Source organism: Sturnira hondurensis, unplaced genomic scaffold (assembly GCF_014824575.4).
Source record: "Sturnira hondurensis isolate 20B ecotype Veracruz unplaced genomic scaffold, ASM1482457v3 Scaffold0016462, whole genome shotgun sequence".
Taxonomy (NCBI): domain Eukaryota; kingdom Metazoa; phylum Chordata; class Mammalia; order Chiroptera; family Phyllostomidae; genus Sturnira; species Sturnira hondurensis.
In genome coordinates this window covers 9,697,718-9,719,949 of record NW_028089093.1, presented here as the reverse complement: position 1 = coordinate 9,719,949, position 22,232 = coordinate 9,697,718, and the positions used below count along the sequence as shown (strand labels likewise).

The following is a 22,232-nucleotide window of genomic DNA, read 5'->3' as shown; positions in this document are numbered from 1 at the left end:
AATGTAATCATGACATTTGCATCTCATTCTTCAGTAAGGAGATATGTGATTTTAGGGAAATATATGACCACCTTGTTTGGTTGCTAATTTGTCATATTGTCCATACTCAGCCTACATTTTTCTTTCTTTCATTATCCATTGGCTTGCAACTTTATACCTAAAGTGTTAAATAAACTTCTTCACTTTTGGAGACAAATGCCACTCTTGTGTCGGATTTGAAATTTTGCCTGTAAATCAGAACATGCTGCAATTGAACTGCTGCTCCCACCATCTACCACTTACTTTGATCAGAGTGTATAACTGGATTAATGAAAAAATAGTTACACAAGGCTTGCGTCTGAGATTTGCTAACAGCAAGCTTCTCCTCTGTAACAAAAAACAGCACTGGAAACAACAGAAACACTAGGAAATGATGCAGCATTCATCCTGACATATTACAAGATTTTTCCAGAAGGTATACAGCCATGTAATATGAAAAATAGAGACATTTATTGAAGATACAAGATACAAGAACCATTGTACACAGGGCAATGACACCTCAGTCCCCTTCAAAGTAGGCATCTTGGAACCTCACACAGTTTTCCCAGTTACCATCAGCTGCCCTGTTGTATTTTCCTGTTTCATCAACAGTCTGAAATCTCTTCCCTTTCAAAGGTGACTTTAGTTTTGGGAAAAGCCAGAAGTCCCAGAGTGCCAAATCTGGGCTACATTAGGGCTGAGTCACCTGGGTGATACGATGTTTAGCCAAAGAACTCTGCATGTGATAAAGCTGCCACTCACCAGTTGCCCATAGCTGCAGCCTTCTTGAATCATCAATCCAAATAATTTCCACAGAGGAATATTCAAGCTTAATGCAAGATCTGATGCAGATTTGTTGCTCCACTCACTCAGTCATTTTGAATGTGAAGGCCACACAGTACACGTGCTCATTCAATGGCATCTACTGCTCCCACTGACTAGTAAAGTGAAGGCGTCATTGTTTGTGCATGAGCATTCCAGTCCATTCTACTTGGCTGCCAGGTTACATTGATGTCTCACAAACCACTCTCCTTATATTAATAATTGCTGGACTTTTCCTGACAGAATTCATATATATGATTTAAGCAAAAAAAGTTCTGTTCCTTAAATATCAGAAACTTAGAAATATAAACCTAAAAATGAAAAACCTCTTGATTTTTCTGTCTGGTGATCCTAGTCACTTTGAAAAATATGTAGATGAACAACTCTTTGGAGGACTGACATTTTGGGTAAGTGGGTGATGGGTGATACATAAGGGCTTTGTAGAAAAGTTACTTTCAAAGTTGAGTATATAAGTCACTACCAGCTTTCAAAAGTGCCTTATTACTATGCCTCCCTGAAGTCACAAAAGCTAAATGTAATATGGTTTCTTTTGTAGACTTTCAAACAATTGAAGGGAGAAAATTAAGAAAAATACATGCACATGTGTGCATACACACACACACTCACACATAAGTATAATTTGAAATTCCTTAGAATTTTTATACCATTAAATTGTTAAGTTTATATTTAATGAGAATCAATGTCTGTTAAAGACAAAAGTACAATTTTATTTTTCTCACCAAAATATTATATAAGAATTAATTATCTTTAAATATATCAATTTTAAATATTCTATACCCCTTAATAAAAAATAATGAATAAAATTGAAGAACTCTTTTAAACTATTAAGTTAATGTGGCTGGCAATATAAATTTAAAATAATATGTGAGGTTAATAAAAACCAAAATGCATAATAAGGGAAGTAAATAAACATACAGCCATGGCTGGTGTGGCACAATGGACTGAGTGCCGACTTGTGAACCAAAGGGTCACTGGTTCAATTCCCAGTCAGGGCACATGCCTGCATTGAGGGACAAGTCCCCAGTAGGGGGCATGTGAGAAGCAACCACACATTGATGTTTCTTTTCCTCTCTCTTGCCTTCCCTTCCCATTTCTCTAAAAATAAATAAATAAAATATTTAAATAAATAAACACAAAGAAGATATGTTGCTTAGGCAAAAAATGTGGCCCAGATATAGGGTTTAAGTGTTTATGTGCAATTATAAGAGTAATCTAATTCATGTATGCATTTTCAAGTCAAAATACAGCAAATTTCCTAAGAGATTTCTTCTACCAGAACATAAATCATATTCTTCTTTAAAAATAATAAATACAGATTTTAAAAGAATTATTTCTCTTTGTTTTCATAACCCAATTTTTATATTAGAATTTCTAAGAATTCTAACATCTTGGACATTTATTTAAATATAGCAGATTTTGTGATAAAGTTAGTATGCTTATTTTATATTTTCTTTAGATTTTAACCCCATTACTTTGTGGTTAAATCTAGACTCAACAAAGATGGCTAGTCTCCAATCCTGTCTTCTTTTTTTGGAAATTTACTAAAAGTTTCCTTTCTTTATCTGTAAAATTAAATATAACAATATTATCTACATCACAAGTTTGGTGTAAAGATTGAATGAGTTACCATTAAAAATACATAGAACAGTTCCTGTCATATGAGTAGTGTCTAAAAAGTAACTCTAGTAGTTCCCTAAGATTTGTGATTAAACTAAAGATTAATATACACATAAGATAAATAAAGAACATGTGTCTACTTTAAATTTTATTCATTTTGATTTTTTCAAGTACAAATCTATGTCAGGAATGATACAACTACTTAAAATCATTTAGTGAGATTTCAATCATAAAAATGTATTAATGATTATTCTGAAATTATAAAAATAAAATGTATAGTTAATAAGAAATTTCAAGTAGAGTTGAAAAAATATTTATCCCCTTAAGATAAATAAGGACCATAAACTACTACAGTAAATTAAAGTAACTAATATAAACTAAACAAGGCAATATATTAGGAGCTGAGACCAGCAGTAAATTTCTTTGGGGATATAGTGGGAAATCATGACTCCATCATTCCAATACCACCCTACAATATCTGCCTTACAGTTTGCATGAGTTGTGCATCCTTCAATATCACTCTTCTTCCCTATGTTTGACTACGTAACTGAGATACTTTCCTAAGTTTTAACTAGGGGTATTGAGATACATTATTTCTAGATTAAATGCACTCCCAGTTTTTTCTATAAGCAACATACTTTATTTGCCCATTTGCTTTTAGCTCCCATAGTCAATTCACCCCAAGTAAAAATTTACAAAGAGCTGTCAATGAGCCAATTAAGTCTTGGTTCACAGAAGTCACAAGGAAATATCTTGCTATTGTTTTTCTTATGGAGTTAGTTAGCAATTTCCTTAAAAAAATACAAATTTACCAACCATCATATTTTTAGGAAAAATAATGGTCTTTAAAACTTGTCAGGCATTAAAAATCTCAATGTCAATCCCATGTAAGTTCTTTAATTAGGAAAAAAGTCACTAGCTGTTAGCCTAATGTTGAAAGCATAAAGTTTATTCAAAGCTACCTGTATTATTGAGTCAGAAATTTTAAAAAAGTAATAGTATTATTCAGTTTTTAATTGAGGCAGCTGCTTTTGGTGTTCCATATGTATTTTCATGCCTGCCAGCTCAAATTTAGCTGCCCGGGTTTTCTGGAAGACCTTTGCCTATGCAGTGAAGGATTGGGAACACCAGAAAATGAACATCCTTGGGAGCGACCACTAACTTTAAACACCCCAGCACATTTTCTCTGATCCATGTAATCTACACTGGTTCTCTGAAATGCCCAGAGGATTAATTTTCACTTAGAGTGGTAATATGTTTGATAACTCATTCTCTCTGTTAGATTTCTCTCTTTTTTCTCTTTTGTTTTCCTTCTCACATATCTCTGTCTTTCCTAGAATTACTTTCCAAATAAACCATGTTTACTTAAGTCCTCATCTCGGGGACTATTTCTGGGAAAAGCAATCTAAGTTGATATACACAGTGGTCTGAGAAAGCAGATCCTCAGAATCTTCTGTTCCACTTATTTACACATTCACTGGTTGATTCTAGAACTAAATCACTCACCAGCCATATGGTAACAAACACTCCACTAGTAACTGTCTGTATCTCAATCATAACTGGAGTTAAAAAAAAAAAACCCTTCTGAGGCTATAGCATTTGCTAAGCTTTTGCTAAGCTTTTGCTAACATTTGCTAAGATTTTCATCTGTGGTGTGTGTAACACAATATAGACTGAAGAAGAGGCACTGAGCATTTGAGAAATATAGTAATAATCATAAGGGCTGGGAGTTGGTTGGTTGTTGTTCAACTCATTTAAAAAATGACAACCTAAGGTCAGCCAAGTAGTAACTAAGGACAAAGTGTAAAAGCCAATAGACTTCTACGGTAGCTAATAGATTTTCATCTCCTATTGTGAGAAAGTCAATGTATGCTAGAAATAGAACATAAATTGCTTTTGAGAGTCATGTTATAAGAGAGGCTGCATTCATAGCTTTGGCAGGTTTCTATAGCAAAGTCAGGACACTGATTGGCAAAGAATAGAGCCCTAAAATAAGAAAGAGGACATCTGAGTAGATGCAACTGAGAACACTGAACTGCCAGAATTTCCTCTGAATAGGCAGAGGAAACACTTGCCCCTGGAGCACAGTAGTTTGTTCCTAAAGATCGTGAAATATCGATTAGGTCTTGCTCTCCTTAAGACCTAATCCCATCTCCCCTCACGGTGCTAGGCAAAGTATAAGTCAGGTCTCCATATAACCCAAATGAAAATGTAGTTGTCTGGCCCAGGAAAACAAAAGGAGAATGAATGTTCAACAAAAAAGATGCAAGAGCTACCTAATGCGATCCAGCACATACTGAGAGAGCATGCAAGAAAAGGGATGTTAGACATCTTGAGGCAAATTCTACCTGGTCATCAGCCTGGTGTAGAGGAAGAAGTATCCTGAGATGGAAAAACACAAAGACTCCTGCTCAGTGGCAAAGGCTTGGCTGGTTCGCCAGTGTCCCTGAAGGTGCAAGATCAGAAGACCTTCTCCAAACAAAGAGTTCTGGCAAAAAAGCTTGAGGCTGTACCTATAGGTGTGTGCATGAAATGTGCAAATCTTTTTGTCTCATATCATGAATACTAGAGAGCGTTCATCACACAGAAGGTAATGAACTGCTGGGGGGAAGAGAAGATTTGTTCATTGGACGTCATCCAGCCTGTGTATGTGGCAACTGTAGTACTTGCAAAATGAGCCCATGAATGAAGCGGCTTGGTAGCACATAGAAAGAGGATATACATGAGCTTAAAAGCATGGGCTCTTTCTCACCAAGTGTGATGTAGCTACTGCCACTAGGGAATAACCAAGCCATTGGAAATTGCCCAATGCTGAGTCTTCAACATAGTATCAATTGTCAAAGAGACACCCTTTTTCAAATATTGTACCATTCTTGCATCCCCGGGATGAATCCCACTTGATCATGTTGCATGATATTTTGAATGTATTGCTCGATCTGTTAGACTGCCCGGGTTTATTGGCCAAATATTGGCACTCTATCTGGAGTGCCAATATTTTGTTGAGGATTTTAGTGTCTAAGTTCATCAGTGATGTTGACCTGTACTTTTTTTCTTTGTTGTACCTTTACTTGATTTTGGAATTAGGATAATACTGACCTCATAAAAATAGTTTGGGAGTTTTCCCTCTTCTTGAATTTTCTGAAATAGTTTGAGGAGGATAGGAGTTAGCTATTCTAAATTGAAATAAACTCATTTTATTTGTTTCCTTTGTGTATTCCTTGGCCTCACTCCCCTCCCCAATCCTTAACTGGTAGTGTTTCCTGGAATAGTGCCCAACTTAACTACTTCCATTTGAAGTCATGAGTGAGGATCAGAAAAAAGATTAAGATATTAACCACAATAATATCTGCTTATCTTATATAAATTCCATTAGCTATATCAAATCTGTACTGAATTTAATATTTTATAATTTTCTCTTGCTATGTCTAAGATAATAATTTATTAGTAACCATTACAATGTCTTTTTAATAAACAATATGTTTATGTAGAACTAAAACTAAATGACTATCTTTTCTCATCATTTTATTTGAGAGATAAAGCATTGCATTTTGTTGAATAAGTGGTAACAGACAGGGTCAGAATGTAAAATGAGATTAACATGAATCATAGATCGTTCGTAGTATCAAGTTTAACTAAATAATATCAAGGATACAGATAAGCTAAAGATTCCTAAAGATTTAGAAGAAGCAGAAAAAGATCTGCATATAGAGGGTGGAGCCCAGATGTTTTAGGCTGAATCGTTTCCCCCTGAAATTCATATGGTGAAGCCCCAACCCAGTACCACAGAATGTAGCCATGCCTGAAGATAAGGTCTTTAAATATGTGATTAAGTTAAACTGAGACAGTTAGGTTAGCAACATCATCCAATATGACTGGTGTCCTTACGAGAAAAGGAAAAAACACCAGGGGTGTGCATGTACACAGAGAGAACTGTGTGAAGAGCCCGCAACTAGGCAGCCATCGTGAGCCAAGGAAAGAGGACTCAGGAGAAGGAGACCCTGCTGGCACCCTGGTCTTGGACTTCTGACCTCCAGAACTATGAGAAAATGTATTTCTATAGTTTAAGATATCCAGTCTATACTATTCTGTATGGCAGCTCTAGAAAATATAAAACGGGTCCTTTCTTACTATATCAGAGAAACCCCTTTTGTCCAGATGAAAAGAGATCTCAGAAGGAGGTTTGTAGGGTTCCTTGTATAGCAAGACTATTTAATCTATGCAATAGCTTTAATCTATGGAATAGCCAGAAAGTACTATTACCTACAGACATTTTTTCAAGGAGTCTTACCTTGTTGATCCCGGGTTCTATTTGCTATAGTTACTCTTAGCCAGGGATATAACACAAGAAGCATTTTAGGAACAAGCCGCTTCCTCTCAGTAAATATCATTAGTCTAGGTACCTGGAACTCTGGGTGACAAGGGATTATGACCTGCTCTCCTCCCTTCTTCTCGCCCCCAGGGTTGCCCTCTCCGTGAAAGCAGAGAATCCACGGCAGGCCAGAGGCTTTAACGTCTTCCTCCTCGGGGTTTCAGAGACAGACCCGCTCTTCTGTGTTCAATACACACATTCCTCTTCCCTCACCTTCACCTCTATGAGTACATCCATTTCAACTGTGAATTATATCCATCAGTAAACAACCATGACTTCTTTTTTGCCTAAGTTTTATAAATTAAAATGAAACCTGGTAACACTGAATCTGTTCTATTCTATTTCTTTCAGAGTTCAGTACACTCTATGAGTGGGAAGGTCCACGATGGTTCTGGAGAAATAAAACTTTAAAAGAAGCACATTCAAATATCTATTTGTTTTCTTGTTAAATGGAAATAAAACTTTTATTAGGAGTTAGAATGCTATCAATGAGCACAAGGGTTTATATGTCACTTCTCTGAGTGAAGGAGAATATATGTAATGTTTTTCTTTCACATTTATTACTTCAATTACTTTATTCATGGGTAAAACCTTAGACATTCAAAAAGGACCTTGGTTTGCTCTGGCTGGTGTGGTTCATGGATTGAGTGCCCGACTGCGAACCAAAGGGTTCCAGGTTCAATTCCCAGTCAGGGCACATGCCTGGGTTGTGGGCCAGGTCTTCAGTCGGGGATGTGTGAGAGGTAACCACACACTGAGTTTTTCTCCCTCCTTTCTCCTCTCTCTAAAAACAAACACACAAATAAATAAAATCTTTTAAAAAACCCCAATACAAAATGGCCTTGGCATAGAAACAGAGAATTAGTAACAAGATCGGAACAGCTCAGTGAGATAACATGTAATAGGTTAGATATATCTCAGCCTTTCTATGATAAAACACTATGGAGTATTTAAAGGCAGAAGGAGATAGAAATTGCTGATTTAATTCATCAAAAGTGAAGTCATCTTATACTTACTGAAGCTACATTCACAAAATCGTCATCTGAGAGGGTTTCCAACATTTCGGAGACAGATGTTCGGATCAGTTTAAGTGTCAATCCACTAACACTTCCACTCCTATAAAAAGATGGGTCCATGCAGGTTAATGATCACATATGCAGTCAACAAAGGACACCCTAAGTAAAGGCAGTTTGTGCACTGAATCTAGATCTTCATATAACCTTCAAATAATTTGGTCCTTAAAAAATCAGTAGTAAAACAAGTCCTATTTTTAATAGAGTGGAAATAAGGAAATCTTGTCTTTCATACCAGCATCGCAATGTGTATCTTTCTAAACACAGTGATAGAAATTAACAGTCACATGGCAATTTTAAGAAAATGTGGATACTTACGGCATGTCCACGTATTCAGGAAACCTATACTGAATACCAGCTTAGTTAGCCAAGTCAGAAGTGAGGGTTTCAACCTCTTTAGGTTAACAGATAAAGTCACTGCTAAGGGACCCACAGTTTGACTTGATTCAACTGATCATTATAAAGCAGCATAACAATTACGATAACACAGATTTTGAGAGGAACAAGATGCCTTGTTTTGTATTCTAGAGTACATATTTTCTGGGGATTAGTCATTTGTCTCATCATTACACATTCTACAATCTTCAGTGACGACCTCACGGATTTGTGGGGCCCGATTCAAGACAAGTTACTCCCAATTCCACATCTCTAGCCTCCAACTTTCTCTCTGTTTTACACTTTGCTGCTTGTTAAATAACTACAGGTTCAATGTCAGAAAAGACAAATTACTCCCAAACATATTTTCCTTTCCCACTTACGTTCTTGGTACCAAGAGTCTTAGTCATCCAATTTCCTCCTCCCTCTCAGTCTTCCTACCCTTTCAGACAATCATCCTGATTCACTCCACTCCACAGTGTTCCCACGGCAGTGCCCGCCTCTCCATCCTATCTTCACTCTGGCTCAGGCCTTCATCACCCGAAGACCCTGAAGTAGGGTAAAGGCCACTAATCCAGCTCCTAGTCCCCTCTCTTCCCCATGCTAACAAGTGAACATTCTGGCAACTTAATACATTTCATAATTCATAGTTACTCACTAAATATCCAACAATCTCACTAGCCCTTTATTCAACAGCTTCCATAATCCTCTCTGCATCCATCCATCACCTTCTTGAGACAGCTGCTCCTGATGTCCTTACCTAAGCCACTCTGCTTCTGTCAATTCTTCCACCCCAAATCCCACTCTCTCTCCCCTCCCCTCCCAGGCCTGGCAGTTAAATTCTAATTTTGGCTTCTTTGTGAAGTATTTTCTGATACTTTAAATCAAAGTGCTCTCTCTCCTTGTACCCCTTTATCTCTATGGCATATCTGAGGTCTCTTACCTTCTATGTTATTTTAGTTATTTGTAAATATGGTTTAGTTTTACTAGTACATTTGATTTATCTCTGAGATCAGGGAACACATCTTAACTGTCTTTGAGTCTCTATTATGACACTGCATATGTGATGAAACACTCAATATTTATGCTGAAATAATTTTTAAAATGACATTTTTAACCTCATATAAATTTTCAACTTTAAGATATCCTTATGGGTTCTAAATATTTTAACAGGAGCAATTATTTCTGGAAATCATCATATGTCCAATAGGATTATAATATATTAAATTACCATATAGTTTTATACTTAAGGAGTATATCAAGGATTCCAGTATGCTATAGACTTCACAATAATTTAGTACAAGATGTGGCTTAAATGCATTTTAACAAATGAAGTGAGAATTAATATTTAAGTTATATTTATCTAATTCATTTATCTTCTCTTCTCAGGCTAGGTTATAAGGTTTTGAAATTATTTACTTTAAGTTAAAAAGGAGAAATTTTCAAATGTTGATTTAAGAATGTGGTATGAATTTAGTTGCCTACAAAACACTGGATTTTATCAGGGAAAATAATCAAAGCATTTTATACATAGTTTTTATTCATTGGTATGACACTTGAAAACAAAATCTCTATAGCAGGACATATTCTTTTCTAAGCTTCACCATTTCATCTTCAACTTCATTGGAGGATTATACGCACATAGGCACACCCACCCACCCCTTAACTTGAAGCAATGTAACACATAAAATTACCAATATAAAAAGTCCTGGAATTCTTTCTTATACATTAGCATTTCCCTGAAAAAAATCCCAGTATGTACATTTAATACATTTAATGTTTATCTGTTTTGTGGCCCAAATCCTCAGTTATTTGAATCTTTAATCACTAGATGCTAGCTAAATGATTCTCATTTGGGGGGTGGGTAGTGAGAATTTTTTAGTTTTGACAACCCTGTAAGGTCATTTTAATTATAAAGCCAAAAATTAGAAGCAAATGAATAAATTTTCAAAAATCTCATACTTTAAAACCATGCCATTCCATCATTTTTAATTCCAACACAGATTCTTCTCATTTTCAATAAAAGAATTTGTGTTTGTTTTGTTGCTGTTAATATGATTTCTTTGTCTGGACATAAAAGTAATCATGATCACTAGTTGTTTTTTTCCCCTCATACACCATCATTTCTCAGTACCAGCAGATTACCTTTATCTATGAATTCACCCTGTATTCTCAGCACACAAATAAGTATGTATTATTCAACTACTCACACATCAACCAGAATAAGCATGTCTTTAGGAGATGCAGCTCCTTGGATGTACCTGAAACAAATACCGAATAAATACGTTTTCTCTCTCAAAATATCAAACATTGACACTTGTTAAGCTGATATTTACTGATCTCTGAGATAAAGCATTTTCCAAACAGACCTGTTTCCATTCTCTCTCAGTCAACAATACTCTGCTCTTTCATTTATAGTTTTACATTGTCAATATTTAAAAAGCTATATTTAACATATCAGTAGATACATCAGGGGCTTGATGCTTCAATAATGTTTTTCAGATGTCTATTTAAGAAGATAAAGAAATGTGTTTTTATACCAAGAGAAAAAGTACTTTAATTCTAGAAGGGCATTTTCCAGAAAAAAAAATCCTTAACTTCAATTTGTTGACCACATGGTTTAAAGCACATTCGATAGAATAATAATTTTAGCAAATAATAACAAGGCTATGTCATATTTTAAATACATGTGGTCAACACAAAAATACATGTACATTATCTAGGGACATGAAAGAGCAACATCAACAGAAGAGAAATAAAAGGAACAATAAAGAAATTAAACAGGAGAATATATAATTTTATTTCCAAGAGTTCCCAGGGGTGGCTCTCAAACCTGACAGTATCTAAGAATCACCTGGAGAGTTTGTTGGATTTGATTCCCAAATTCAACCCAGACCTACAGAATTAGAAACTTTGCATTTAAAAAAGACTATAGGAGAGCCTTACTCAGGTAGTTCAGGAACCATAAAGAGATAAATGTAACTGCAGGTGAATGATCCCAAAGTTTATGGCGCCAAGCCACAGAGTGACTGAGCACAGGGACCTAATTTCCCCAACTGGAAGGGCTGAACCTGAACTCAACTTTCTCCTTTTCCCCGATGCTTCTTTATTCATGACTCTAAATTTTACTTCTCAAAAGGCTACCAGATAACGTGTCAGTTAGTTCCCAGACAACATCCAGTACCGTTACCACCTATTCAGGACTGCGTGTTCATGAAACAGAGTTCATAACTTGCACCCAAGTTTGTTTCTCTATAAGAAAGTAAAGGAAAGGGTTGCTGGGATATTCCCATGGCAAATCTAGCTCATGTCTAGCACATTAGCAAATGGTCCAGGCGTGCCCGTTAATGGGGAGATGAGGGGATAGAAGATTGTCTGCCTCTTCTGTTTGGCACCTAGCTTTTTAGTTTCCCCAAAACAACTGGTACCTGAACCCAAACCATCTGATACCATCATCTTTGCCACCATTCAACAACACATTGTTTCACAGCCACCACACTTGGAGAAATATTAACAAGCATAATATGTGGATTACTAATATCTTGCACAATTTATTATACATGGTTGGTATTCATATAAATTGCCACTGGAGCATTTAACAAGGCATCTTAAAAGTTTTAAATACATTTACTTGAATCAACCATTAGGTCTTAGAATTTGTCTGAACCCTAGCAAAAAGTTAAAAAGTAATCTAAATGTCCAATAATAGGGGACTTTTAAATAGTTACTTCACAGTCATTCTTTTAAAGTGACATTAAGTGTGTCTCTTAGGAATAGGTACTCAAAGGTATTGGCATGAAAAGAGTAGGTTACAAAAGCAGTATATTTTATATAATGTGAACTAATTAAAAAAGTAACATCTATACATTAAATATATTTTTTAAAAACTCAAAGCACATCAGTTGTGAAATTATGAGTTATACTTAAGTTTTTTTAGTTTTACTTAGGAAGATGAGTTGCTTTGGTAGTAAGAAACAAATAATACTTCTTTTTGGGAAAACAAACCTAAGCAATAGAACTATGACAAGGAGCAGCTCACATAGCTCGGGGCCAGTTCTCATGGGCACCTGTCTGAGCTGAGCTACCTCCAGTCAGACTAGATGCCCACAGAGAGATGCACCTCAGGCAAACTGGAGGGCTTTCAATAGAAATCCCTAAAAGCCAGGAGAGTTTTGAAGATAAAATTGAGTACAAAACTTCAGTAGTCCATTTGAAATGAATTTGATAATTAATTTCAACAACATTCACTATTGTTCTCATGCGAACTTATCTTCTTCATTTACCTTTACCTTATAGATTGATGAAAATTTAAAAAATACCCGAGCCTTCTAAATACTTAGATGGTATTCACCCTGCTAATGGAAACATCTCCTCCAACTTTTTAACAACAAAAAAGTAACCTCCTTTTGTCTATTTTGTCTTTTCATAACAACCTAAAATCCTTACCATGGTCTTCTGCGTACATCATAAAGGTCAATTTTATTTGGAGTTCGGCTATTATCAACCCATGGAGAAGCTTTGAAAGACAGGGGGAGGGCATAAAAGTTACATTAAAAATTAGAGGAATTACATCAAAACACTAGGAATCTCTAAAAATAGCATTTAAAATAAATCAAAACACATTTGACACGTTCTCCTTACCCACAACACTGTTAAAATGGAATACACAATTTTAATGCCACAATTTTTTTCCTTTGCCACTCAAAGAAATTATGTTTTCAATTATTTAATCATATTTCCATTCAAAGTCATACTAACTTGTTCTATAAAAAGACTGTGTTTTTTTCTGGATCGTTATCAAGCAATTGCATAATTTTTAACCTTATTATTAATATATTTGATAATGACCAGTCCATTTGAAACTATAATTAAAAGGTTAGAGTATAATTAAAAAAACTCCACAAAAACTGTTTTCCTTCAATTTATTTAAATGATTTGAAGTAATTCAAGTATAGGTTCAAGAATCTTTTGTTCATGTCAGAGCCCTTACCACTTTCAGTAATCAGAGGAAGAACTTCTTTGTCTAACTGCATTGATTTTTAATGTAATTAATTTATACTTATTCTAATTAAAACTATATTTTAATTAAAACATGTTACAAAGCTTTACACACACACACACACACACACACACACACCCATTAGACTTAATGGAGAACAATAAATACTGATGAATTGGAAGATAATTTTATGCTGAAAAAGTCCTCTCCTTAACATGTTTAGATTTATGACCCTTGAGAAAAGTTCTAATTATACTTCATATGACTTATGTCTTCCCATCTATCTTGCCCTTTATTGGGAAACTATGGAAGTTATGGAGAACTTTACTGAGAATCAGCTTTATTAGTCAACTAAGATAATCAGGCCAATTAGGGTATGTAAAAAAATATATACTACAAAGCTTTTCTTTGACTGAGAAATCTCCTTCTTATTAATGACTATACTATAAAATGATTTATTCACTTTAAATGGCTAATCAATCATGTTTTGGTGAAATACTAAGTTTAAATATAGCACTCTTCCAACTATGCTAGTCCCTGAGATAGTCAATGCAAATAAAATAGTAACTTATTTTGATTCTTTCAATTTGTATTTGCAGAAACTTTGAGCCAGTGAGACGAATATCACTACTTCTTTTCTTTTTGTGGTAGAACTGGAATTAAGCAAGTAGCAGGCTGGTAGGAATGCCAGGAGACTTTTGACTATGGAATAATATCTGACCCCCAAGTTAGATTTTTAACTTTAAATTAAAATATTAAATAAATTATATCCTACTTTCAGTACAGAGTTATGTGTTGTGCTGGTTATAGATTTATTGCCTCTCAGCTCTAACCTTTTTTTAACTTGCTCTATGAAAATGGATCTGGGCATGTGAGCAACTTTTTTTTACCAACAGCACAATTTTAAGCTCTGTCAGCCACCATGAGTGAAATGTGGCTAACCAATGAATTTGATAAATTATTTAATGAAACTGGATGAAAGTCACGTTTAAATTAGATTTCTGAATTCTTTTCATATCACATTTATCTAGGATTTTTGTTTTCACTATAACTGCCAATTGAAATAGACTGTGGTCAGTATTACCAAGCTCCATAAAATTTGGATCTATTTTTAAAGATGGGAAAAGGGGTCATAACTTACAGTGTAAGCTGGACCATTCCATTTTCTTATAGCACAGTAACTTTGAACCCTTTTTATTTCATGACACACATAAGCTAATTACTAAAATTTGTGGCATACCAAAAATATATTTTTTGCCAATCTGACAACACATAGGTATAAATTTGCTTCATTCATACCGCACAACTACTGCTGTCTTAGCAGACATCCTTTTTTTTATTTGACAATCTAAGGGAAAAGCAGTCAGTGCCCTGGATTAAATAGTTAAGTACTGCATATTGTAAAATTTATTGTGGCACACTGGTTGAAAATGGATGATAAAGCATATAATCTTAAATATAAAAACATTAAGAGGTGTATGTTTTTGGTTTATATATAAAACATTAAGAGTCTTCTCTTAGAAGTCTTCTGAGATATCTATTATTAGGACATAAATAATGTGACTTCTTCTTTGATATGACTAGTTAATTTGTTAAAAATCCCATTGTGGCATTTAACTGGTGCATTATTTAGATAAGGCCATAATTATGAAAGATCAAATAGTAGAAAGATTAATAACCTTAGTGCAATTCCCTAAAATGATCAGTTTCATAATGATGCATAATGAAAGATAAGTTTTGACAAGAAATCAGAACTCCTAAAATCCCTCCAAAAAGGAAATGTTGCTCAGTTTCGATGTCCCTTTTGCTTTCCAATGAGATTTTGGATGATATGAAAAGGGGTGGAATTGACAGCCTACACTGTGGGCAGATCATTTCTGAATGCCAAAGTTAAGGTTGACAAAAAAACATTTATAAGAATGTTTCCCTCTGATCAAAAATGAACTGTGGGTGTATCTTTGATGAAATCTATTGAACTACAATTCCACTTCACAGGACATTTAAAGTGTGCTATGTCAGTTGTTGAACTGTGATTTTGAAAAGGTATTTAACTCTACAGTAAGCCCTCTGTAGATGCAAAGGCAGTCTGAGAATTGCAGTCCCTGGCTAGGCAGTCATTTTTAAAAAAACAAAACCTGGGAGCTTGGTGGAAAGGGTGAAGGGATTAAGCAGAGGGGGGAAAAAGGAGTCACGGACTCATACAGACAACAGTATGGGGACGGCTATCAGAGGGCGGGGGTGGGGCATGTAGAAGGTCACGGGAGGGTAAATGGTGACAGAAGGAGACTTGACTTGGGGTGGTGAACACACAAAACGATACACGGATGATGTGTTACAGAGCTGTGTGCTGGAAACCTACGCAACTTTATCAACCGTGTCACTCCAATAAATTCAATACAAAGTAAAAACAAAACTTCTCCATGGAATGGGAGGGCAGCATTGTGGTGAATAAGTAGCAGCCTATGCATTGCATCGGATACAGATGAACAATTAGAAAATGAGTAAGATCTACTATTATAACATCAAATTCTGTGTTTTCAGCAATGTCTTTAAGCAAACCACCTTCTGTATGAGACAGAGAAAAACAGACTAAATTCACAACCCAGTAAATACATAAAAGATGTTGGACTTAGTAATTTCTAGACTGAATCTCAGGACTAAGATTGCTTGCACAAGACTCTCAGTAGAAAAAACAAATAATGAGAAGTGAACCAAGTGCTGCTGATGTTGCTTGTGTTACCAAAGAAACCGCAGATCTATTCTTCAGAAATCTTGTAATTGTTGTAAAATGCACAGCAACTTTGGGCTCTAAACCTGCACTCAAAACAACTTTCTACAAAAGCTGTTCATTCCCAAGCACGCCCTTCAGATGTGTCAGAAAGAGTTACAGAGCTAACACGATCAGGCGTGGTCTGATGGGCTGAGAAACCAACTTCATGCAAAGAATAGCAGGTATTGCTTGCCTGCTGGATTGTAGTAAGTACCATGGACCAGTGACTGCTCTGTAATCCCTACTCTCTTTTTACAAATTGCAGTTTTTATTGGGGTCATCCAGAAGACACCAGCATTGTGTAGTAGTTATCTGGGCAGTGATGAGAATCATACAGAGAAAGCAACTAATATTCTCCTGTATTTTAAGTAGCCATATTAGGAAAAATCATATCCCCATGCACAGCCAAGTGTGACCCAGACATACTAGATATTGAGCTGAATGTACTAACTTAATGGGGCTTGGGATTATCTCCTGTGGGAAGAAGGTGAGTGTGTGCATGTGTGGAAGTTTACGCAGACTGCACTGCCAGAGGAACATGCACAGCACTCCAGCGCACACTTCTTCTTCCTCCCAGTAACAGCACTCCTCAAGTTTTCACTGACTAATAGAAACTATACTTCTCAGTCTCTGAGAAGTCTCTCAGCCATGGCAAAGTGCTATGATGAAACTCTGGGCAATAATATTTGATCATATGTAACATTATACATATATATACATGTGTATATATACATGTATATATATACATGTGTATATATACGTATATATATATATACGTATATATATATATATAACAACTATATATATATAGTTGTTATATATATATAGTTGTTATATATAACAACCAACTCATGGTTGCCTTCGAAGGGCCGAAATAATTTTAGGACTGAATAAATGAAACTACTCCTTAACTGTTAAGGAGTTGAAATTACATTAGGCCCTTTGAAAGCAACCACAAACGAGTCTGATGTGGCCCCTGGTGAAAATGAGTTTGACATCCCTGGTCTAGATAATTATNTCATATGTAACATTATACATATATATATGTATATATATACATGTATATATACGTATATATATATATCTGTATATATATATATAACAACTATATATATATAGTTATATATAACAACCAACTCATGGTTGCCTTCGAAGGGCCGAAATAATTTTAGGACTGAATAAATGAAACTACTCCTTAACTGTTAAGGAGTTGAAATTACATTAGGCCCTTTGAAAGCAACCACAAACGAGTCTGATGTGGCCCCTGGTGAAAATGAGTTTGACACCCCTGGTCTAGATAATTATAATTCTATGTTTCCTGCACTGGCCACCTGCTCCCCCCTCCCACCCCAACTAGTCTCATTTTATTTGGAGACTGAGTTCTACTCTGATACTTGTTTACAGCTCTAGTACCTATGATCTTTACCCAGTTATCCAATTTAATTTAACAATTACCTTTTATGCACTCTATGCAAGGCACTGTATTAGGTGATCCCGGGCATACTTACATACAAGTATCTTGCAGTTGCCTACATTGTAGTGCTTTTTAAAAAGAGAATATGCAAAACAAATTCTGAAAGAAGATAAAATTTGATAGATGTTGTTATAGATAAATCTAAGTTCTCTGAGAGAACCACATAAAGAAAGGCTGCTTTTGTGAAAACTTTCAGGCAGAGAGTAGTGTTTGTATTCTATTTTGAGCCATGGATAAGAATCGTATGACCAGAGATGGGACTCTAGGAACAATGTGTACAGAGATACAAAAAAGAAAGTCAGGTTTTAGAAAAGAAACTGGAATTAAAACTGAAGAAGTAAAGGGGGAAGAGAAACGTAGGAGTACGCTATGAGGACTGGACTGTGCAGTAAAGGTAAAACTAGAGGCATGAGTTGGGTCAGTGTTGAAGGACCTGAACACTACAGTGAGAGAGAGCCAGACATCAAGAGACTGATGTTAGCCCTGGCTGGTGTAGCTCAGTGGATTGAATGCTGCAAAGCAAAGGGTCACTGGTTCAACTCCCAGTCAGGGCACACGCCTAGGTTGCAGGCCAGGTCCCCAGTGGGGGCCACATGAGAGGCAACCACACACTGATGTTTCTTTAACACTCTCTTTCCCTTCCCCTCTTTCTAAAAATGAATAAAATCTTTTTTAAAAAAGAGACTGATGTCAGATTGCACAGTTTTACTAGAGAAATGAAAATCTAAATAGCACTCCAAATCACTTTTTGATTAAATTTCTTCAATTGCTGTTGGTATTAACTTTAATGTGTTTATAATTTTTTCTGTCTTACCCACTTGTGAGCTCCTGAAGATCAAAATTCTCTCCTGGATATTAGAATTCTTAGGAGACATCAGTTACTGCAGAAACAGGAGTTCTGCCTTGCTCTTTCCTCCTGTGAGGTCAGACTTGACTATACTGACTTAATTAATCACATGAGTTTTGGATTTTAATTTTGTTTCCGAGCAATGGACTCAGTGTTCAGATGATATCATGTTATTGGCTTGAGAGTACCATCGTTATCTCAACTGTAATATATCCAGAATAATCCTTTCACTGACAGATAAACAAGTGGCAGAAACTCATATACAGATACATAATATCATGGCCAAGGATAAATCACCATAGTTTTTAAAATAAAATAACATTACAAAGTGATTTGCTGCTAATTCTTCAGAGGCCAGATAATCCATGTAAAACATTTTTTAAAATATTTTATTTATTTATCTTTTTAGAGGGGAAGGGAAGGAGAGAGGAAAGAAACATCAATGTATGGTTGCTTCTCGTGCATCCCCTGCAGGGAACTGGCCCCTGCCGGAAACTGGCCTGCAACCCAAGCATGTGCCCTGACTGGGAATCGAACCACGATCGTCTGGTTCGCAGGCCCTCGCTCAACATGTAAAACATTTTAATTTCATGGAAGGGGTTATTTGTCTGTCAGCAGGAGTGGCAGATAATAGCGACAAGTTGTGTGGTTATGTGGAATATCAATTAAGTAAACAGAATATGAAGACTTAACCATTTAGATGGCTAATATGCAGTTATTATCCATGGCTCAGAAATAAGCTTAAACACAGCACATTTTATAAAATAAAAGACACTGGTAAATAATTTCATATGTGTGCTACACAGAGAAAAATGTAAACCCTGAGAGAGAGAAAGATTCCTATTTCTATAAGCAAATAAATCCATTAAGTGATTATAATGATATATTCATAAAAACAAAAATAAATTTTGATCCTACAAGAATGAGTTTCCAGTTTTTGTAAGTCTGTAAATCTTTTTAGATAATGTGATAATAATATAAATCTTAAAAATTTAATATTTGGTGTACCTTAGAAAGTACTAAAAATGTTTTCTGAATTTTTGACAAAAATATTTTGAATTTGTAATAAAATATACTGAACATGAAAAGAATTACATTAGCAAAGATGGATCTAATAACAAAAATAGACAACACAAAGTATAGCAACTTAGCAAAATACAAAAGAAAAAGAAATGGAAGGAGAGATATCTTTTAGAAGTTAAAAAGAGCTAAAGCTTTTAAACCACGCTTATTCATATATCGTATACATAGTGTTATCCATCACCAAATTTCAAGCTGTTCCATTTTAGCATCCCGTTTAACTGTTCTCTGCCAGCAGTAAATCATTTACTCGATTTGTGCTGGCTGGTGTGGTTCAGTGGATTGAATGCCAGCCTGCAAACCAAAGGGTGACCAGTTTGGTTCCCAGTCAGGGCACATGCCTGGGTTATGGGCCAGGTCCCCAGTAGAGGGCGCGCCAGAGGCAACCACACATCAGTGTTCCTCTCCCTCTCTTTCTCCCTCCCTTCCCTTTCTCTAAAAATAAATAAATGAATAAAATATTTTTAAAAATCATTTACTCAATTTAAGCTTGACTGGATGCAGAGCTGATTGACAAGTGAACAACTATTACAACTCTTACATGTGTAAAATAAGAGATTCAGATAAAAGAGGAGGATGATTCTAAATGATTTTTTTAAAGCAACAAAAATAAGGCTACAGAATCACCTCCATAAATTTGTATAATTTGAGGACTTCAAAATAATACACTTTCTTTTACTGAATAAGCTAAAATTTATAGTTAATTTATACCCACATCTATCACAAATTTTTTTCATTTACTTTTATATTTTATTTCTAAAATATTTAAAATATTTTATACTTTATATTTATATTTTTTTCATGTACTTTTATATTTTATATTTTATCTCTTTTTTACTGAGATATAATTCAGATATAAGATCGTATAACTTTAAGGCACACAATATATTGTAGATACACTTATGTGAAGGCTAAGTGAAATAAGCCAGACGAAGAAACACAAATACTGAACGATCTCAGCCATATGAGGAATGGAGAACAGCCCACTTCGCAGAAACAGAGAGGAAGGGTCGCTGCCTGGGGCTGGAGAGTGGGGGAAATGGGGAGAGGTCAAAGGTTACAAGCTTCATATCTGAAGGTGAGTTCTGAGGATCTAATGTACACCATGGGATTATAATGCTCACCACAGAAAATAAAGCAACTAATTATGTGAGGTTATAGAACTGTTAGCTAACACTATGGTTATAACCACTACATAATACATAATTGTCAAGTCATTTTTGTGAAGTGTCTAATACCCTCATTTTTCATACGCCAGGATTCTTCTTTTTTACTTCATACTCGGCCCCTTGTTCAGGTTTCTAAAGTTCACGTCTGACCATTACAACAGCACACTTTTGGGTCACGGCTTTCTAAGTGTTTATCCTTCCAATCAGAGGAATCACTGATTTAACAGTAACAACAGTATTTCACTGCCCCAAAATGCCTGTGGTATTTTCCCAACAAACTATTCTGACATTCCAGACCACATAACATGCCATTCGCAAACCTTTTGCTTCAATATTTTTTTCTGTAATAAACTATTGGATTCACAAGGCTCATTAGGCTTCAACAGTATTTGTTCATTTCCCTGTTTTCTTTTCTTTTTACTTTGTGCCTTTCTTCCCCCAAAACAGTTTTCCCTTTTCTTCTTCACTGACTTAATTTAATACATAATTAATAAAACTTACCCACAACTCCAGTCTATAATCACCTTATCTTCTTCAAAATTCTTACAGCAAATCTGTTGCTACAGCATGTCTGGTTCACTGTTTGGCATTTAATGATTTAATTACATGTATTATAATCTATTTCAATACCAAAAGGCATAAATTTGGCTGACTGAATAGATTGAAATTTCTTACAGAGCAGAAACAACTTACTTTAAAATACAGATTAGCACCGAGTAACCACAACACAGATGTTTTGTTTCCCCCTCAGTATCTCTTCTCTCCTTCTCACTTAGGCTAGCTCCTGCTTTTTCACCCTGTACACGGTCACCTTGAAGGTAACTGTGACCATGAAACCACTGAACTCTAGCCAGTGTCACATGAGAGGACAGGCTCTGGGTGACTTCTAGGCAATGCCCTGAAAAAGCAAGGGGACACTGTTCTTTGTTGCTTAAGAAAGTTCACAAGTAAAAGTGAACTTGAACGCTGAGACAAATGACACACTCAGAGAATGACAGAGAAATACAACAGGGGTGTGGGCCCCTCATTTGCAAAGTTTTCCCATCAATAGTCCTGATCTATATACAACTGCTATTCTTTGACTTGAGTGAGGAACCAACTTCCGTAGTGTTAAAATCAACAATTGTTTTGGATTTTTCTCTAATTGGTAGCTAATACTAGTCTTAACTGACACCATAGATTTTAATAATTATTAGGGAAAAAAAAAGCAATCATCTTAATTTGAAGTATGTTTATATAGTAATCAACAAATCTAATTAAATAATTACAGTTAAACTTTGCATCCATTCATAAACATCAAAGTAAAAAAAAAATAAGAACCAGGTGCTTTTTAAAAGACACTTGCTCACTGAAAGCAGTACTTCTCTAAGCACCCAAACAGTGAGGCTCCTTTGCCAGCCCATTGTCTTCAGATTGGCTAGAGACCCACTTCATAAATAACCAAAAGTGAATTCTTTGCACTGCTTTTCATCTGGTATTAGATATTTAAAATATATTTGAGCTATTTTTCAAAAAAGTGTTAAACAACTGAAGAACAAGTGACAAAGAAGAGACAAAGAAAGAAGGAAGGGTTGAGGAGGAGAAGGGGGGGTGAAAAG

General features: G+C 35.4%; 1 protein-coding gene across 6 annotated transcripts in view; it reads right to left on the bottom strand.

The window, feature by feature from the left end:
• Positions 1 to 22,232, bottom strand: part of CACNA2D1 (calcium voltage-gated channel auxiliary subunit alpha2delta 1) — a 472,005-nt gene that overhangs the window by 111,927 nt on the left and 337,846 nt on the right. For all 6 annotated transcript variants that reach the window (XM_037066145.1, XM_037066146.1, XM_037066147.1 and 3 more), the window contains exons 8-10: positions 12,742 to 12,811; positions 10,506 to 10,556; positions 7,864 to 7,963 (exon numbers count right to left, since the gene is read on the bottom strand). In XM_037066145.1, coding sequence (XP_036922040.1) covers positions 7,864 to 7,963; positions 10,506 to 10,556; positions 12,742 to 12,811 — 221 coding nt within the window. The remainder of the gene's footprint in view (positions 1 to 7,863; positions 7,964 to 10,505; positions 10,557 to 12,741; positions 12,812 to 22,232) is intronic.